This window comes from Macrosteles quadrilineatus, unplaced genomic scaffold (genome assembly GCF_028750875.1).
Source record: "Macrosteles quadrilineatus isolate MER2022 unplaced genomic scaffold, UCM_ALF_1.0 Scaffold_1__1_contigs__length_201487025, whole genome shotgun sequence".
NCBI classification, from domain to species: domain Eukaryota; kingdom Metazoa; phylum Arthropoda; class Insecta; order Hemiptera; family Cicadellidae; genus Macrosteles; species Macrosteles quadrilineatus.
The window spans coordinates 48,600,850-48,621,080 of NW_026542594.1; the positions used below are offsets into that span (position 1 = coordinate 48,600,850).

Here is a 20,231-nt window from a genome sequence, read left to right on the forward strand (position 1 = left end):
CTTAAGGTAATGTACCTTGCGTTTAATATTTTAAGGCTTAACTTACTGCCATAAAGCAACCAATATTTTGATGTCCTAATAGATAGCTGTCCCCGCGCTTAGTAGGCATCATTAAAGTTCTTGAGTTCACAAAGACAAAACAGCTAGGCTATCCACTAGGACATTAAAATATTGGACTACTTTAAGACCGTAAGAATGCCGTAAGTCAAGTAAAATTCCTTGTCAGTCAATCACTTGTTACTGTATGTACTGAGTTGATCATGATTATGCTTTTATTTAACCCGAATTCAACAATATATTTTGATTTCAGCCAAAAATCTTTACCTTGAATTAACCTTAAATTTTCAGGTTATGAGTCCTGAATTGACCATGATTTTACCTTAATTTAAACATACTTATACCTTAATTCAACCTCAATTCAGCCTTGATTATGCATTACTGCCAGAAACGTTTACCTTGAATCAACCTAAAATTTTCAGGGTTGATTCAGGTTTCACAAGTGTTCAGTAGGGCCCTTGAATTAGCCCTGAATTAGGCTTGATGGCTTGATATTTTAAGATTAATTCAGGCTTGCATCTTTGAAAGTTTAACCTTGATTTAATACTGAATCAGGAAAAAATTGCTATCTGGGAAGCTATTCATATATACAGGGTTGGGCAAATGTGTGGATACCTCTAGTTAACTTTTTAACGCGTTGCAATAGGAAAACCTAACTCGACACATATTTACAACATAAGAAATTGCACTTTTTCATCAAAGTTACAACTTTGCCCCAGCCCCCAAAATGGGGTATTTTGGGGGCAGCCCCAAATTTTCAAATGTAAACACCTATCATGTGACCCCTCATTTTAAAGGGTTTATTAAGATAAATTGAATGGCGCAAACCAGAGGTCAATATCGCACGCCTAATCAAAATGGCAGCCATTTTAATTTAAAATGAGCAATCATGATAAAGTCTGGACACCCCCAGTTAACTTTATAACGTGTGGCAGTGGGAAAACCAAACTTGGCACATGTTTACAACATAAAAAAATGCACTTTTTCATTTAAGTTAGAACTTGTACCCGGCCCCCAAAATGGGGTATTTTGGGGGCAGCCTCAAATTTTTAAAAGTAAACACCTATCATGTGACCCCTCATTTTAAATGGTTTCTCAAGACAAATTAAATGGCGCAAACTAGAGGTCAATATCGCACCCCTAATCAAAATGGCAGTCATTTTGGAATATCCCCTATTAATTTTTTAACAGTTTATAGCAGGAAAACTGAACTCAGCATACCTTTATGAAAAAAGAGAATTCACCTTTTGGTCAGTATTAAAATATTTAATTTTTAAAGTTAACTGGGGGTGTCTAGACTTTATCATGATTGCTCATCTTAAATAATTAAAATGGCTGCCATTTTGATTAGGCGTGGGATATTGACCTCTGGTTTGCGCCATTCAATTTCCCTTGATAAACCCTTTAAAATGATGGGCCACATGATAGGTGTTTACATTTGAAAATTTGGGGCTGCCCCCAAAATACCCCATTTTGGGGGCTGGGGCAAAGTTGTAACTTTGATGAAAAAGTGCAATTTCTTATGTTGTAAATATGTGCCGAGTTTGGTTTTCCTATTGCAACGCGTTTAAAAGTTAACTACTGTCGGGGAAAAAAGTTTAGACACTCGAGTTTGGAGCTCTACAGAAAAGTAACCAACTAACTTAGAAAAACGCGTAGTATATATAAATTTTCGTTGTTTTATTCTACGTATTCCTGTCAAAACAAAAATTTTTTAGCTCGTTTAGGAAGTTTTTTATGACAGTCGGAAGGTAAAAACTGCCTGTTTTTAGAGTACCAAAAACCATCTTATGACTTTGAAAATTCGCACAATGTAAACTAAACGGCAGAACTTTATCAAACTTTAATACAATATGGACACATATATAATGAATTATTTTGTGTAGTTTCAGAATTTTTACTCTACCCAAAAAGTTTTTGTTGTAACCTTTGTAAATCAACTTTTTCTTAAAAACGGCAAACGCTGGAAAAAAATTTAAAAGCTTGTTTTGGAGGTGATTGGTTTTGTATTTGAAATATTGATACTGCTCAACCAAATTGTTACGCATATTATTTATATAAGTTAACATTTAATTTGGATAGTGCAGAGGCTGAATACGGCACTTCCAGACCGCCACCGGCTCTGGCTGGGCGCATACCCCGTACAGTGTTGCCAAATTGAACACCTGGACACTGAGCAGAGATGGGCTGCGAACTGTTGAGTCAAAACTGAACAGCAGTTATTACTAATTATTAACCATTTCCCTTCACCTTTTCTAATGAGGGCTTTGGACCTCCATCGTCACTCCCACACTTCTAAAAAAAAATATATAACACTGACAATCATTGCATATTCCGAATCTGACAATTTAGATTTAGCACCTATATTTGGGGTGGTAATACTTTCGACCCTTTGGAAGAATGCAAAACATGATATTTCATGTGAGTCAGTCAGTGACACACACTGCGTGAATCACCTTCGCTCGGTCAAGGTCCATCGTGGCAACACTGCACTGGATTCCTGAGCGGGCGATGGCGTCTGCACCCCTTGCAGGCGCGAGATCATCCAGTTTTTTGTTAATTTATATAAATAACATGCATAACAATTTGGTTGCGCAGTATCAATATTTCAAATACAAAAACAATCACCTTTGAAACGAGCTTTTAATTTTTTTTCTAGCGTTTGCCGTTTTTGAGAAAATGTTGATTTACAAAAGTTACAACAAAAACTTTTTAGGTAGAGTAAAAATTCTGAAACTACACAAATTAATTCATTATATATGTGTCCATATTGTATTAAAGTTTGATAAAGTTCTGCCGTTTAGTTTACATTGTGCGAATTTTCAAAGTCATAAGATGGTTTTTGGTACTCTAAAAACAGGCAGTTTTTATCTTCCGACTGTCATAAAAAACTTCCTAAACGAGCTAAAATTTTTTTGTTTTGACAGGAATACGTAGAATAAAACAACAAAAATTTATATATACTACGCGTTTTTCTAAGTTAGTTGGTTACTTTTCTGTAGAGCTCCAAACTCGAGTGTCTAAACTTTTTTCCCCGACAGTAGGGGTATCCACACATTTGCCCAACCCTGTATGTATGACCATTGATTAATCTTTATATTTATGCTGTATGATTTGTTTGTGAAGATTAATTAATTATCACATGTTTTAATATTGTTAAATGAGGAGTAAATAAATAATGATGGAAATGATGTACTGAAATTGACTATTATTTTATTTGACTTTGATAATAGACAATTTAATAAGTCCTAATGATCAATGCCAATGGAGGGATGATTATGATGATGAGAATTATAATTCCAATTAAAATATGAAAAATCAACATTACAGTGTATCCTTACCTGGTACTGATCAGGCAGCAAAAATATAAAAAAGACATTAAAGAGTATTCACATGAAATAGCAACACAGAACAGATAAAAGCAACAAATTATTTAAGATAAAAAAAAAACTTTTCTGTGACAATAGAAAACTGAGTAAAGGAATTAAAACTGCAATTATATGAAAACCAAACTCATTGCAGCTTTGAAAATAATTGGAGAATATCAGTTACTTTTTATATTTAAAACTCTAGGTAAAAAAATAACTAGGCAATCTGAAATACACTACACAGTCTTCCTCTTTAGAAATGCTGTTTGAATTTAAAATTTAGTTTACATAAATAAATGTCAAGCATTAAAGGTTTATCTTTGAATAACTAATAAATAACACTTGCATTAATTACAGGCTCAGTGATCTACTAAATTATTCGGAGGTTCTGCAGTCAGCAGTGATATAAAGTATAATAACACGTAGATGCAAAGAATATGTGCAGTATTTAAGATTGAGTAAAATATATACCAGGCACAAATTACCGTGAATGACTTTCTTTGAAAATAATATTTCTGTGATTGAAGAGAGAAACATTTATTTTTTAATCTAAACTCTTGTAACACAATTTTGTCACTGATTGTGGCATGCAGGTGAGTGGGTCTTGACATATCGGGAGGGGCCTATGATCTTGAGTGGGCTCGGCTGGTTTCCTTCCAAGAAAAAGACCCTACAGTTTCAAAAACAATGACCTACAGTTTGATACAAAAACATTGACTTGTTTTGGGAATTCAAACCCTCTATCTCTGCAATTAGTTTTATAATCCATATTTTCTAGCCCCTGAGCTGGTTCTATAACTAAATTGAAATTTTACCTTTGTCAGCCAGCTCCTGATTTGTTATCAACTTGTTAAGGCCGTTTCAGCATCACTGTGCCATCGTCAGACTGTTCAGTCAAAAGGCGTCGTTAAATCACAAAAACATATTTACACGAAACACACACATATTTGTCAAAACGGGGTCCTCAACAGGCCTATTTTTCAAAACCCCGTTTTGATAAATATGTGTGTGTTTCGTGGAAATATGTTTTTGTGTTTTAACGACGCCTTTTGGCTGAACAGTCTGACGATGGCACAGTGATGCTGAAACGGCCGTAACAAGTTGATAACAAATCAGGAGCTGGCTGACAAAGGTAAAATTTCAATTTAATTAGTTTTACTAATTTTTCCAGGAACCTGTCTGGTTAAGCCGTTAACCGTTAAATGTAACTTGTGGTTACAGTTAATCAGGAGTTGAGTAATTTTTTAATAGCCTGGAAGTAGTCTGTGTGCATGCAATTACGTCTTCAAATGACTGCAACTATTTTGAAAGTTTTATAAAATATAAACAAACAAAAAATTGGTTGTTAATTGTGAAATCTTTTACACATTACAATAATCTTTGAAGTGAAATATTTTCACTACATGATGTGCTTTAAGCCTGGTTCACACGCGCCCATGTGCGCACACCTGATGTGTGCAAACTGAGACTGTCCACATGCACAGTCCTAACCTCACATCTGTCAACTCTCAGTTCGTCATAGGCCAAAACTCAAATAAATCAAAATACCACATTTTGTTGACTGTTTGTACATGTCTTGGTCCCTGCATGTCTTTGTCTTTGTATGAAACATTTACTCCAAAACCCCATACGGACCGAGTTAAATAGCCCAATTTGCATTCATGGATGAGCTTCCACTCACAAGTTACAGACATTTGAAGAATTTTGCTCAAACATCACATGTGTACACATCTCAATTTTGTTTTCTGGCAAAGAGAGGTTACAGTTTTGTTGATGTAAAATTTGGGAAGGTTAATAAATAATATTGTAAAATTTTTGTTGTTGTTAAGTTAAGGAAATCTCTTTCTTTTGTTAATTTTTGAAGATTAACAAAAGAAAGAACTACTGGAATTTTTTGTACTGGAATTTTGTTAGGATTAAGAATTTTTCTATATAGTACATTAATAAGGCCTGTCACCACATTGCTAGTATTATGTGAACACAAAATGAAAAGTCATGAATTGGACCTTCTCACCATAACCGGATATAATATTAACACTTTTTATTCACGTAGTTTAAATGCTGGAGGTGGAGTCATAATACTATCAAAAACAAATTTAAAGGCTAAAAATGTTAAAATTAAAAGTTTGAATTTACCGTCAATGAATCAGTTAACATCTGAAAAGGAATTTGAATGCTGTTTGATAGAATTTAAATGTGATTCATTCTCTTTTGTGCTAGCTGGTATATATCGCTCTCCTATCTCTGATGTTAATATCTTTTTGACAAAACTAAATGCATCCTTGGAAATACTCTCAAAAACATACACTAATGTAATTATGACTGGAGACATTAACATAAATGTTCTAAACCCAAACTGTAATGAGTTTAGACTACTTAATGATATTCTTGGCTCACATAATTTTGAATTTTTAGTAAATTTTCCAACTAGAGTAACTGAAAAGACTGAGAGTGCTATTGATAACGTTTTCATTAATTTTCATCCCAACAGCATGCAAATTAGTTGTTTAAACACACAAATCTCTGATCACGATGCTCAATTATTAACCTTCAACTTGCCCAATAAAAATATGAACAATAAACCAATAACCAAAGCAGTAAGAATATTTTCTAACCAAAATCTTAAAAAAAATTCTCAAATATGCTGAGTCAGGAGGGTTGGGAGGAGGTCTACTTTGCACCAGTAGAGTTGAAATTTAACATCTTCAACAGTATTTTTATGTATTACTTTGATATGTTCTTTCCTATCACTAAATGTAGAGATACTGATCAAAAAATCCCTTGGAATAATCATGAGCTAGAAACCGAGAGGAAAAAAATTATAGAAAAAAGCACATTAGGGAGGATAACAAAAAATGAATCTTTAGTGAATTCAGCTAAAGAAATGAACAAAGCATTAAAAAAAATATTTTCAAAGCCAAACAAAGTTATATGGATGGAAAAATTTTGAGATCAGGGAATGTGTCCAAGACAACTTGGAATTTAATTAATTTAAATATAAAAAACAAAAAAAAAAAGGTTGTGAAGAGCATAGATGAAATAGAGGTAAATTCAAAAGTATATAATGACCCTACATAAACACTATAATATATAACACTTAACACAAATTAACTAACTTACAACCCTTATCCTTTTGGGTTATTAGGATATGTAACACTTTTAATGATTTTTATGTCAATGTAGTTGATTCTGATGTATTTCCAAAAATAAATACACCAAATTTATCAGTACCTAATTTAGTAATAAATAACCAAAAAAATAAATTTAGATGTGAACCAATCAGTGAGACAGATATCAGTAAAATAATTTCCATATTTGATAATAAACTATCATCAGGCTTCGACGATGTTCCCATAACAGTAATAAAGCATGCCCAGAGTTCACTTAAAAAACCATTTGCACACCTAGTAAATTCATCTTTTATATCCGGCATATTTCCAGATAAATTAAAAATTTCTAAAGTAAAACCTCTTTATAAAAAAGGGGACCAATTAGATGTTTCAAACTATCGCCCAGTAGCCTTGTTACCTGTCATGTCTAAAATTTATGAAAAAGCTATGTATAATCAGCTCGTTAACTTTTTAGAAAGCAATGATCTACTCGATAAAGAGCAGCACGGTTTTAGATCAAACCATTCTGTAATATCAGCGGCTGCTAAATATATTGAGTCAATAATTGATTCTGTAGATAGGGGAGATAAAGTAATTGGAATATTTATGGACCTAAGCAAAGCATTTGACAGTGTTTCTCATCATAAATTGTTTAAAAAATTGGAAGGACTAGGGGTTGTAGGAATTTCACTAAAATGGTTTCAATCATATTTAACTAATAGGAAACAGTTCGTAGAAATTACACACTTAAACAATCATAACCAGATGGTTAAAACAAGATCGCAGTTGAGAACAATTAAACATGGTGTACCACAGGGTTCTATTTTGGGTCCTCTACTATTTCTTACATATATCAATGGATTACCCAATGTTATTTCAAATTCAACAATGAATACCATCTGTTTATATGCCGATGATTCTAATCTTCTTGTAAGCGGAAAATCTGTTCATGAGATAGAAAAATCTGCCATCGATAACTTGATGAACATCAATAACTTTTTTTCAGATCATCAGCTATTACTAAATCTTTCCAAAACTAATTTTACACGCTTTAATCTAAAAACTAATACCAATTCAGATTACCCAGCACTAAAATTAGCCGGTGAAGATATACAAATTGTTGAGAACACTAAATTTCTAGGATTATACATAGACAGTAAATTAAGCTGGAATGATCATATTGATCATGTGGCAAATCGAATGTCAACAGGCCTATTTGCACTTTATCGATTATCAAAATTTTGTAAACTTGAATCCCTAAAATTGGTTTATTTTGCTCATATTCACTCACATTTATCCTTTGGTATAAGTATTTATGGAGGAACATCACAAGCTAATTTAGACAGAATTTTAATTCTCCAGAAAAGAGCAATACGCATTATGTTAAATTTGGATTGGCAAGATTCTGTTAGGGAAAAATTTGAAGAACTAGGCATAATGACTGTATATAGTTATCTAGGTATCAATGTATATTATATAATGTCCAAAATTCAAATAATGTCTCACTGGTAGGGGATTCTCATCAATACTGTACCAGAAACAGAAATAACTATGCAACACCTTCCCATAGATTAAGATAAAAAAAAAAACCAATGTATATGGGTATAAAATGTTACAATGCTCTTCCAACAAAACTAAAGGACTATACAAGGGCTACAATATTTAAAAATAATCTAAAAATGTACTTTTTAACCAATCCCCTGTACTCAAAGAACGAATTTTTCCTCCTACATAATATATTAGAATAAGAACTTTTTCAATAGTGATTATATCTTGTACTTTTTTAGGATTAAGCATTATGATTTTGATCCAATGTAATGACGCCATTCGTGCACATGTTTGCAAAGTATGAATAAAGTTCATTTCATTTCATTAAAAAGGCCTGTCACCACATTGCTCATAAGGCAAACTTAATGTGATTAGAAGGTTTGCTGTTTTACCTTTTCTACAATATGTATTGAAATTTATAATAGAGTAGAAAATGGCCTGACTCGAAAATGTTTGATGAGATTTTAGTAATGTTACTAAATGTCTATTGAATAACATTGTGAATAGTAAAATTTAGATTCATTAGCTGTTAAAATCTTAACGAGATCATTTTTGTGCCCTAATACAGACATTATTTTTATACTTTCTTATTATAACTGTATGATCCAAAACTGTGGGAAACAGAGAAAACAAAAATTAAAGAAAACAAACACGAGACAAACCTGTTTTTCCATCACGGTTTGCTTAGCTGCAACTCGATCTTTATCATTTTGCTGGTTACTGGAGGGGGGGCCAGAATCTGCAAATAAAAATAAGTTTATTATAAGTTGATCTGATATAAATAATGAAGTTGAATTGTTCATCAGTTCCAGTACTAAATCATGTTAGTCAATAATTTAACATTTATAATAAAATGTTACAGTTGTTCTATACTAAGAAAAATCTTTTTATGTACATTTGTGTTCATGTGTTATTGGTGTGTTTGTTTGTTGTAAATTAGTGTTTAGGTTCTTATGTGCGTATCACTCTTGATTTATTCTTTGAGTGCATTGTCTGAATAACATGGAGTTGTTATTTTCATCAAAATGCATACATTCCTAATATTAATTTAATATATAAAAATGTTCCTTTGTGAAGAAAGTTTTGTAGAACTTATATATTACATTTTAAAAACTACCCAAGATTTCTTCATTGAACTGCTCAATAGTCCATGAGTTAACTATCATTAGCAGTGTAATTGATTTAAGTCAGATAGATAACTAACAGATTAGTTAAGAACAGTACTAGAAATCAGAAATTATAAATCCTTTATTAAAAAATTGTTTGTACCGGGTACTGTATATGGTACAGTGTTAATTAAAAAGTGTTAATTTTAAGTTAAACTTTTAAGATAGACAATAATTTCTTTCTGGGTTCAATGGAGGTATTCATCCGAGGCATAGGAATGTGTCTGAAATCAAAATTAGGTTGATCAAATAGATTTTAAGCAAGCTTAGAATATATTTTATCATGGACCCTACTCATACTCTGAGTGAGGTTAAGTATTTGAAAGACAGTTTTTTACAATCATGCCACATACAACTGGGTTGTGCCATTTGTGCTCTCTTGCTATCAACTGTGTTGATATTAAAATAAAGGAATCAAACAAAACTCCAAAGATGGAATGTTAATATAGCATAAGAATATAAAGTGTGGGGGATACTTGATATTGCTGTAGACTGTTCTTGCTCATGTCATAAACTAGACTTATAGGTAACAGTGAATGCTGGACAGCTTCTGATATCTCTCTTGTAAATTTTCATAAGTTATTTAACTGCGGGAGAAGTTTATGTAAATTGTTTACATAAGTCTTTTGATTTGAAATTGAATGAGGAATATTTATTTAAATTAGAATTTCAAACACCAGTAGGACCTTTAACAACTCAAAAATTGAAATCACAAATTCTTTGATATCTCAAATTTGTTAAATCCCCTTGAAATCTCCATGAATCACAATGTTTTGTAAAATTACCTCTATAAGTTGAAGGTTAAATATTTAACCCTGATAAGTCAAATTTTAACAAATCAAATCATGTCACATGACAGTTTTTGTTCAGCAATACTCAACCTCTATAACTCAAATCTTCCCGTTATCAAGTCTGAATAACTCAAAGTTTTGCCTTACATTGCAAGTCAGCTGTATTTTGGCACTGTTGGGACATGTTTGGCAATGGCTAGTACTGTTGGTCTGCCAGTTATTGAGATTATTTTGTGCGTGTTGGACATCATTTAGTCCGTTAAGCGTAAGTGTAAAGAGTTGGCATCTGATGAAAAAAGAAGAGTGTTTAAGGCAGTTAGTTCACGATAGGTCAAATAAAAATTGCCAGGGTATTTAGATTTCGCCTTACACTTCATCGATACTCATAGGGAGAAAGAATGAGGCTGAAGGTGGATTAATCAATAAGAAAAGATGTAAGAACGGTGAGTTTAACGATGTGGACGAATGTGTTTTAACGTGGTTAAATTGGTGTTGAGATAAAAACATTCCTAAATCAGGACCGATTTTGCAAGAGAAGGCTAGTCAGTATGCCAGATAAATTCTTTTATTTTGCTTCAGTACGTATAAATAGCCTGAGCTATCTATAAAGGATTTGCTGATTTAAAAAGTTTTTGCGCGTAAAGTCGAGCTACAAAGGTTGTGACGTAACATTGCTGTCAGAATCAAATACCTTGGTATCTTAAATTTTTTTGTATAGCACCTTCATGACTCAAATTTGTATCATACTCCGTTCAGATTCGAGATATCGAGGTTCTACTGTATTTTCTATTTTGCTAAATGTTGTTTACAGAACAACAACTGTTTGGATTATTACAGTTTATTAGCCCATTGAATGATTAATCTTAAATGTTTTAGTTAAGCTCAGATTACAATTTGAATTGAAAACCAAACAAACGACTGTATAAAATTAATTGGTTCTATTCTAGAACAATTCCAAGTTAAAAGTAATTAGTCTATAACACAAACAAAATATTAGCCTGCACCGTTAACATACTGCACCCTCATCTATATCTATAGAAAAAAATGAAAGGATACTAGGCATGGATTAAATTAGGGGTTTGCTCATGGTTGGAGGATTTATACGTTAGAAGAGTGGTCATAAGTCAGTTTTGCATTGGTGCCAATTTTTTAAATCAATAAGAATCTGAAAATTTTCACAGCTCTCTTGTGACACGCATAAAAAAGTGTGCAAATTTGTTACACGACATTTAAAAATTAAATTACGTTTTAGTCATAAGAGTAAGACTAAAAGGAAGAAGAAAACACTTGTACGGAACCATAAAAGTGCATATCATTACATGTAAATGAAATGGAGGAAAAAATGTGCAGCAACATCACAATTTATAACTTTTATAGCTAACTTAGCTAACAATATCCACATTTGGTAGTTAGCTAAATAAAAATAAAAAGTTTATTCTGTTTGGCAATATAGATATACTGTAAAATTAAAAGTTTGGGTAGTGATGAGCAAGATTGTGAAGACTAGACAAGCAGTATGTACGGTACATGGACTGAGTTCAAAATATGAGCGTTTACAGTTACGCTTCTCCCACGTTGTTCAAACATATGTTTGAGTAACTTAAATTACTAAATATTTTTGTATTTAAATAGTGTTTAGAAAACCAAGTTACATAAGGTACTCAAAATGATAATCTGGTATTCCACTATACTATACATAAAATCCTCCAACAGAAGTCAGTAAGGGGAGTTACACTTCCAAACAGGGAAAGCAGATAAACAGTTTTAAATACACATCTCGTACAGTTATACAATATACATACTCATACGACCCCCATCTGCCAAATGTCATAGCTTCAGTCCTTCACAAACACACACACAACATTCTGTGTTACTGTGCAATAGAAGACACCATTAAAATAACATACAGTAGACTGTCTCTTATCGGCAGGAAGTGGCCAGTAAGTGGGTGGTACAGTAGAGTCCCGCAAACTCGGCACTCGATAACCCGGCAGTCTGGATAACTCGGCCATCACCTGGCTTAGAAAATTAGTGATATTTTGAGTCCGAGTTAAACATGGACTCAAGCCAGCTCAAGTAAAACCATTCACAACTCGCACCAAGGATTTTTTGTACCATATCTGATGACTTAATATCTGATGACTACTGACTTGTAATATAAAAGAGGAGGTTAAAAAGCTTAAAAATTGTATTGTCCTTATTTTTAACCCTAGTTCCCGATAACCCGGCATTTCACAAACTCGGCACCCTTCCAGTCCACATTATGCTGAGTTTGCGGGACTCTACTGTACTGAAACGACCGGTCTCATGGGAAAGATTTGGGACCAGTGATCACGTGTCTAAATACAATGCTCTCCTAAATTTAAGTCAAATACGCATTTAAACGGTACGTTTTAACGAGTTTTTGGGGACGTCGGTTTAACCGGAAAACCCATTATCCGGACTTGCCTCGGTCCCAAGGAGTCCAGATAAGATGCAGTCTACTGTACAGTGTACCTTGCTTAGTATAATGATTTCAACTATATGGATCCCTAAACAAAACTAAGGACCATGTCATAAATTATGACTACATGAACAATTCTTACATACAGAAATAGTCAAAGATACAGAATATAATCTGGAATTCAGCATAAAATAAAAATTACTTTGTGTTGCCATTTTCGGCCTTTGCTTTGATTTTATCACAAGATTTTGACTAGTGAAAATTACCGATCAAAATTCATATCATAACCGAAACTTTTTACAAGTTTTTGTGGTTTTGAGAATTGAGATTCGGTTTTGATACATCACTAATAATGTATGGAATTCTTTTAATTGTTTCTAATTGAAAGTTGAGTTGTACGATTTAAGGATCAATATTGAAATAGTTAAATTATTTGAGGTAGGCCCTATCACTTTAGATGTAAGTTTTCATTTGGTTGGATCAAATCACTGAATTACGAGGGCTATCCAGAAAGTGACAAACATTTTAGCATGGCATGGTAGTGGGCAGGGCTAAGACACCACCTTGCCATCAGAATGTTCATTCACTCAGTATGCAACCAGCCGTGGTAGCTATAGCATCGTGTCTTCTGTGCCTGTTATACAGTGGAGTTTTAAAATGAGTGCTGCGATTGAAAATATAACTCCAGTTGTGAAGTGTGTGGTGTGGTAAGGTTATTGTTAGCGAAAAATTACAAAACCGATTTAAATTTATTGCCAGATTTGTGATTTGTATGGCTAAGTAATAATGAGTGAACCAGATTTGGCGTTGAGAAACTATCATCTGTTCACAGCGATGAAAACGTGGCTCGCTATGCAAAGCTTTAACACTGATGCTGACCTACATGCCAGTCACGTCCTTGCATCAGTGGTTGGTTGACCTTGTAACAGAGGTTTACCACGCAAGTGGCAGATTTATACAAAGAGGGTATTGAAAAGCTTGTACTACGTTAAGATAAATTTTAATGGAAATTATGTAGAAAATAAACCTAAAAGTTCAGCCTAGTAAAGTTTTTTTTCACTTTGTATATGGTTTATTACAAAACAGCTGTTAGTTTCTGGACAGGCTTGTAGGCTATGTAAGAAACTGTCATGTTTGATTTATGTATTACTAATTAGGCACTTAAGTTAAGAGATTTTTTACCACACCAGCATTTAAAACATGTAGCCTGTATTTTGTATTGTTCCATAGTGCGATGGTATAGGCTGTTTTATTGGTGTAATTACACTCATGAGACATAATAGTTTTCTGTTTTCACCCTTATCAACTATATGAAATATATCAACTATATGAAATATATCACGGATTTTGAAGTCACGAAGTGACACAGGTTGCTAGTATTTACTAATTCCCGTATGTTGAGCCTTGTAGACCTCTATTTAACAGTGAACAAATTTTTAACAGTTGTGAATCAATTTCCCCTGTAATGTCTAATTTACACCAAAGAAACCCTGTGTAATCTTGATATGAACTCAAATGTTCGTCATCATGGGGCCATTGGTAGACACTAGACATCAGATATCAAATGATGTTTCAAGAAAAAAAAAACACTCAAAAAGTCAGTCCAGGCCTAGTAGTTAGATTCCACTTTATGGTATGCAGGAAATCGTAGATGTAGAAACCTTAGTATTATTAGTATTAGTTAATTATTAATTGACTGTGATAGTTCATATTTGTATCTGTGAAGTTATTGATATGATTTATTGTATGTTTTTTAAGTTTAATGATCAAATAAATATTGCCTATTGTCTATTAAAAAACTATTTTTGAAATATATTAATAAATTGGACTGCAAAAATGTGTTTAATTGCAGATTTTTTTAATAAAGTCCTTTTCCACAGTTGGAGAGGGGCAATTTTTTTAAAATTAGTAATAATTAGTAAAAATTAGTAAGAATATTAATTAGAAGAATTAGTAATTAAATTAGTAAGAAGTTTTAATCCAAATGTCATAAAAATTGGAGAATTTGTGTGAGAGTTGTCATAGGTCTACTTCTAGGTACATCAATAGCAATTAAAAAAAGTTTTTGACTTCTGAGGACTGCTAAGTAGAGTGGTTCTGATCTAGTTCTTACATAAAGTTTGTGGTTAAATTACTTGTCTCCAGGGGATTACACTAGGATTAATCACACCTATAACCGGGTCATTACTTTGATACTCATTTCTACATCGGAAATTTACTTTAACTTTTAACTTCATAATTTCTAGGAGCGTTTTCAAAAGTGTTAAGGATATTATACTTAGACCAATGACAAATTGTAGCAATAATTCTTAATGTAACCAAAAAACTCCTCACTAAGGAATTAGACATGTTAAACCAATAACCTCAAACTGGTATGAACTATCACTCTGTTTAAATTTTCAAAACATATTATGTAAAATATAAACAAAATTTTGAAAACTTACTTTTGGACCGGTCTTGTGAAGATTGGGATGAATTTTGAACAAATCGTACATTCCTGTTGGCTGAAGTTTCCTCCAATGTCATAACATTAGAAAGCTCATGTTCTCGTAGAGAAACTATGATAATTCTAAACATCTCCCAGTCTCCAAATCCCATTTGCACCACCTGAAAATGTTTAACGGTGCATTAACATAAGTTAGAAATTTGAGACATAAACACAACAAAATATAAAATTGCAATTATTTTAAATCAAAGGTGTAGATTTCAGAAGTTTTTATTATTTTTTGTAGGACGCTAGGCACGATCCCGTAATTGTTTTTCACATTACTTCAGGCTAGACCTAGGGGTTACGGCATTACCACTTAGATAAAATCCATAGGTGATTTCGGACCCGGGACCCCAGGAACCGGACTCCTGCACTCTAACCACTAGACCAGCTCACTCCCTCGCTTAGATTTCAGAAGTTAATGTAATACATTTAAAAAAGTTTGAATAAATCCTAGACTCCTGTAAAGTAAGATAAAATTGCAGACATCTGTCATCACTCATCAGGCCTATTAGTGATGTGTTACATTGGTGTGTTAGTGTGCACTGGTAGTTAGTGGAGTTGCTGGAGTTGCGGTCAAATTCAGGCATAAATGGGGTAAGCCTACAAAATCAGATTACATATCTGAAAGACTAACATGGCAAAAGATTTTGAATGGACCAGTAGTATACAGCCTGGTAACCAAACCAAATTACTATGGTAAACCTTCAATTGAAGAATATGACAATGCTTTCAGGCAATTGACAGACAATTTTACAAAATAGACAACTAAAGACATTAGTTAGTTCCCTGATGGGATACGTGAGAGACTTAATTAAAATAGACCATTTCATCAACAACCTTTATGAATTCCAATGCGCTACAGATGCCACAATTTATATTGTGTGTTACAATCAAATATCGGCTTGGGTTTTGAGGTATAGACTCACTCATCCTGACTTTGTTTGTGCTCTGAGAGGGAGTACAATGAAGTGGACTGCTCAAATACTACAGAGCTCATGCCTCGAGATTCATACAACCAACATCTCACAAGTAGTAATTCTCCTGTAGAAGTGGTTTTGACGACTGACAACGATGCAGGTATTACAGTAGACGCAGGAGGAACTGATGTCACTTTTGGGTCGCGCAGCCAGCCAGAACATCCTCACCAGCGACTGGTCCACGTATACGCTTATATGGTGGCAAAGAGCAACCTACTGGCAACACAAGTCAGGGGGCACAGCATCAATCAGCCAATGTACACAACCTAAACACCAGCAGCCTCCCTTCAACCATCTTCGTCCGACAGCAGGCTTCAGTGCAGCGAGACAAGCCAGCAGCAGTTTGGTGATTGTGTTGTGGAAAAGCAGAGAATAGTTCAAAGTGAAGTGATCAAGGGAAATAAATTTAATACACAAACAGCAGATGTGAACCCTTTAAGCCCTTTAATTATCCTGATATAATTGTTTTAACAGAACATAACATGAATCACTACGATATGGAAAGATTTAACCTTGATAGTTACAAAAAAATAACTCATTATTCTCGCACCACAACAACTGGAGGAGGTGTTTTAATCTTATCAAAGGAGAGCATAAAGCGGAAAACACTGCTATTAAAAATGGGAGAAGAGCTTTGCCAAGATAAAGTGTTGGAGTTATGTTGTGTTAAATTTAAAGTAGATAATTTCCACTTTTTGCTGGTAGGAATTTATATAATGAATGAATGAAATGAATGAAATAATATTTTATTTCCCATTAATTTTATACATATAAGTACATTGTATTTTTTTCTTTACTTAAATATAATACAGCAAACATTACTAACTAGATAACAAAACAAAGGTTATATACTATAAGAATAAAGCGAACAAGTGTAAAAAAAAAACCTTCTATAACAAAGGAAAAAGTCTACATAGGCAGGGCCTGTGCGTAGACTCGAGTTGTGAAAAGGTTAATTTAAATGGGAGGTAAAAAATGTTTAGGAAAATAAAAAATAATTTGTATAATTTAAAAATGCTTATATTTGTCTTGCTTGAAACTGAATTTTTAGTGTTCTGGAATTAAATTGACGATAAAAAACTCTTTCTGAAAACTGAGGTAATTTATCAAAATCTGGTGAAGATTGAAGAGGAGAGGTGGAGTGTGGTGTATTAGTCAGTCAGTGAAGGTGGTGTATCAGTGATTGTGTAGGGTCAACGATCAGGTCCGCCCAACGCGATAATGGCCTCGGTATCCTCTGAACTCAGTCCCACAAGCCACCCTACAACATGCTTCTTAAATAGAGAGAGAGAGGGTGAATTTAGAATGTTGACATTTTGATATCTGTTACACATGTTGCGATAAATGATTTGGGTTAAGTGAAAGCAATTCGTATGTGAAAATGGTTTTAAAGTTTGTGGAACATTTATACCAACATTTCAAGAAAAGCGTGTATTGTGGGGATAAAACATTTTACAAAAATATTATTAAAGTACATGTGAACTAAAATAAATTTAAAAAATAACTGCCTGGCTGTCAAAACTCCCGATTCTACAAAATGATCGTCAGTTGAATATCTAAAGTGTTTTTTAAAGCAACTTTAAGTATTGTTTTCTGCACAACAAAAACAGGTTGCAAGATAGTTTTGTAAGCACCACCAAAAGCAATAATTCCAAAAGACAACAATGATTGAACGTATGCATAGTATGCTATTTTAATTTCTTGCTCTTCAAAAATATCACTAAGTTGCCTAAATGCATAAATATATTTACGTAATTTATTTTTTAGATATTCAACATGTTCCGACCATTTCATCTTTGAATCAAAAACAATACCAAGATATTTGTATGAATCAACTTTTTCAATTTTGCTACAAAAACAAGAGTTATTGAAATGATTTCCACAGACATAAATAGTTAGGTTATCAAGTTTGTATTCGGTTATCTTGCGTAATGAAATTGGCATAAATTTGGTTTTAGATATATTAAGAGACAATACATTTTGGTCAAGCCATTTTTTTAGCAAACAGAGGTCTGATTCTGCCTTGTTTTTAACCTCCTCCCAGGATGCTCCGGTTACAAATATTAGAGTATCATCAGCAAATAATGTTAATTTTCCATCTGTTTGAATTTTAGAAATATTATTAATATAAATGAGGAATAAAACAGGACCAAGGGTCGAACCCTGGACCACACCATACTCCACTGGTAAAACATCGCTTGACACTTCACCAAGTGCGACAGTTTGTAGCCTATCAGAGAGGTAGCTGCTGAACCAAGCAAGCGAGGTGCCACACACCCCGACAAGCTCAAGTTTACGTAACAATCAACTTCTGTCCACTGAGTCAAAAGCTTTTTTCAAGTCTAAAAATATTAACATACTGTGTTTGTTGCCATAAATTGCCTCGTTAATGCATTTATTATATTTATATTTATTATATTCTATATTATATTATATAGAACCCCACATTTAGAAAACTCAAGAGTTTTTAAACCTACTGAATTAACTTATTAATAATCTAGTAAGAAAAGAAAAACATTTGATTATAATTGGTGACTTAAATATTGACACTCTTAAAGATTCACCAGAGCTAAAAGAGTTAAAAAGTATTCTCCTGAGATGTGGTATGAATTATAAACCACCAAATATCTACATGTAATTAAATACCGACATGTCATTAAATATCGACAGGCTCAGTTTTTAACTAGAAAAATAAGGTCGTTGAGAATTAATTTTAGTCGTTTTTGGTTCTGTGACGTAGCCTGGTCTGTTTTCTGCGCGCCGAATTGGCGGGAAGAGTGTGTTTTTTTTTTTTGTAAGTTCAGTACTGAACTATCTTTCAGAGCGACCTCACGAACTCTTCAATTTCGGTAAAGTATCTTATGCTTTTTGCGTAAGGAAACTGACATTTTCCTTAAGGGATTACAAATAACTGATGATTGTAGGACGTAAAAAAAATATGTTATTCAATAAGTATTAGTTTAAAGTTGTTAATAGATCAAAAACGGTAGCTGAAAGATCTTTTTTTATTTAATTATGAGGGTGTCGATTTTTGATTCATTATTACCTTGAGTTTATTAAATATCGACGCCGATGTCGATACTTAATTAATTCAATATCTAGCAATAATGTTTTATCGACAGATACTTAAAAATGTTATTTAGTTGATTTTTATTAATGTATTTTAATATTAAAACACGAATATAAATAACTGTGTAATGGTCAGATATAACTGGAATACTATGATGATGAACGCTGATTTTCTTATTGTTATATCATAAAAATCTCCTGTCAACGGCTTACCCAAAGTAGTGGAAACAATGTCCCGGGGATGTGGAAGCGAAAGGGTAAGCAAGGGTTGCGCTGGTACTTATCCGCAGTACAGGGGGGAAACGCCTCTTTGGTGGGCTTGGCACTGATGAGGTAGGCCAAAGCCAGACAACCCGAGCCGGTCCTCCAAGGTCATGTGGGGGTTGAGCGTTGGGCCAACAACTCACCTCGGAAAAATCATATGTTCAGAAACAACAACACAATGCCTCGGAGTTAGGATGGAATCTAAGGATCAGACCAAAGATACACCAAAAAGGACTAAGATTTGGAATGTGGAACACAAGGACTTTAGCAATACCTGGAGCCATAGACATATTATCCGAAGAACTGCACCGATACAAAATGGATGGCATTGCAAGAAACAAGATGGCCAATGGCAAGAAAAATTAATACTAGAGAATATGTTATTTATTACAGTGGAAACAATGATGGAAGTTACCATTGGGGAGTAGGCTTTGCTGTAAGTAGAAGGATCCAACATGCTGAGATATTCTTTGAAGCCAAAGACAAGAGATTATGTACAATTAGAATTAAGGGTAGGTTTAAAAACTTATCTGTGATAAGCTTCTATGCTCCGACCGAAGATGCAGAAGATGAAGAAAAAGACAAACTCTATTAAATTCTAGAAGAAGAGAAGAGTGGAGGAATTTACCTAATTATTAGGGATGGTCAAGTCTCGAAATTTTGGGAAATTTTAAATCTCGTTACACGAGACAAGATTTCTTTTTGGCCGAGATTTTTATCGAGACGAGAATAAAAAAAAAAAAAATTAAAAACGCCTGCAGAAAGTCAATGCAATACCCGCAATACAGGAGCGTGTTGTGGTTGTGTTTCCTTTGCGAAGGCGTTCTTATTTAATTAATTCTTTAAATGTAAATATTACTTTAATTATTTTAATTAATTATTTTTCTTTGCGAAGGCGTTCTTATTTAATTAATTCTTCAAATGTAAATATTACTTTAATTATTTTA

The 20,231-nt window shown here is 33.3% G+C and overlaps 1 protein-coding gene across 6 annotated transcripts in view; it reads right to left on the reverse strand.

Annotated features, from left to right (window-relative positions):
- Positions 1–20,231, reverse strand: part of LOC128982958 (kinase D-interacting substrate of 220 kDa B) — a 306,316-nt gene that overhangs the window by 21,950 nt on the left and 264,135 nt on the right. For 4 of the 6 annotated variants that reach the window (XM_054402064.1, XM_054402067.1, XM_054402068.1 and 1 more), the window contains 3 exons: positions 14,928–15,090; positions 8,746–8,822; positions 3,955–4,095 (listed from right to left, as the gene is read on the reverse strand). In XM_054402064.1, coding sequence (XP_054258039.1) covers positions 3,970–4,095; positions 8,746–8,822; positions 14,928–15,090 — 366 coding nt within the window. In that variant the 3' untranslated portion in view covers positions 3,955–3,969. Of the gene's footprint in view, positions 1–3,954; positions 4,096–8,745; positions 8,823–14,927; positions 15,091–20,231 lie in introns of those variants that run through there. The other 2 variants (XM_054402066.1, XM_054402065.1) reach the window with 1 other exon arrangement.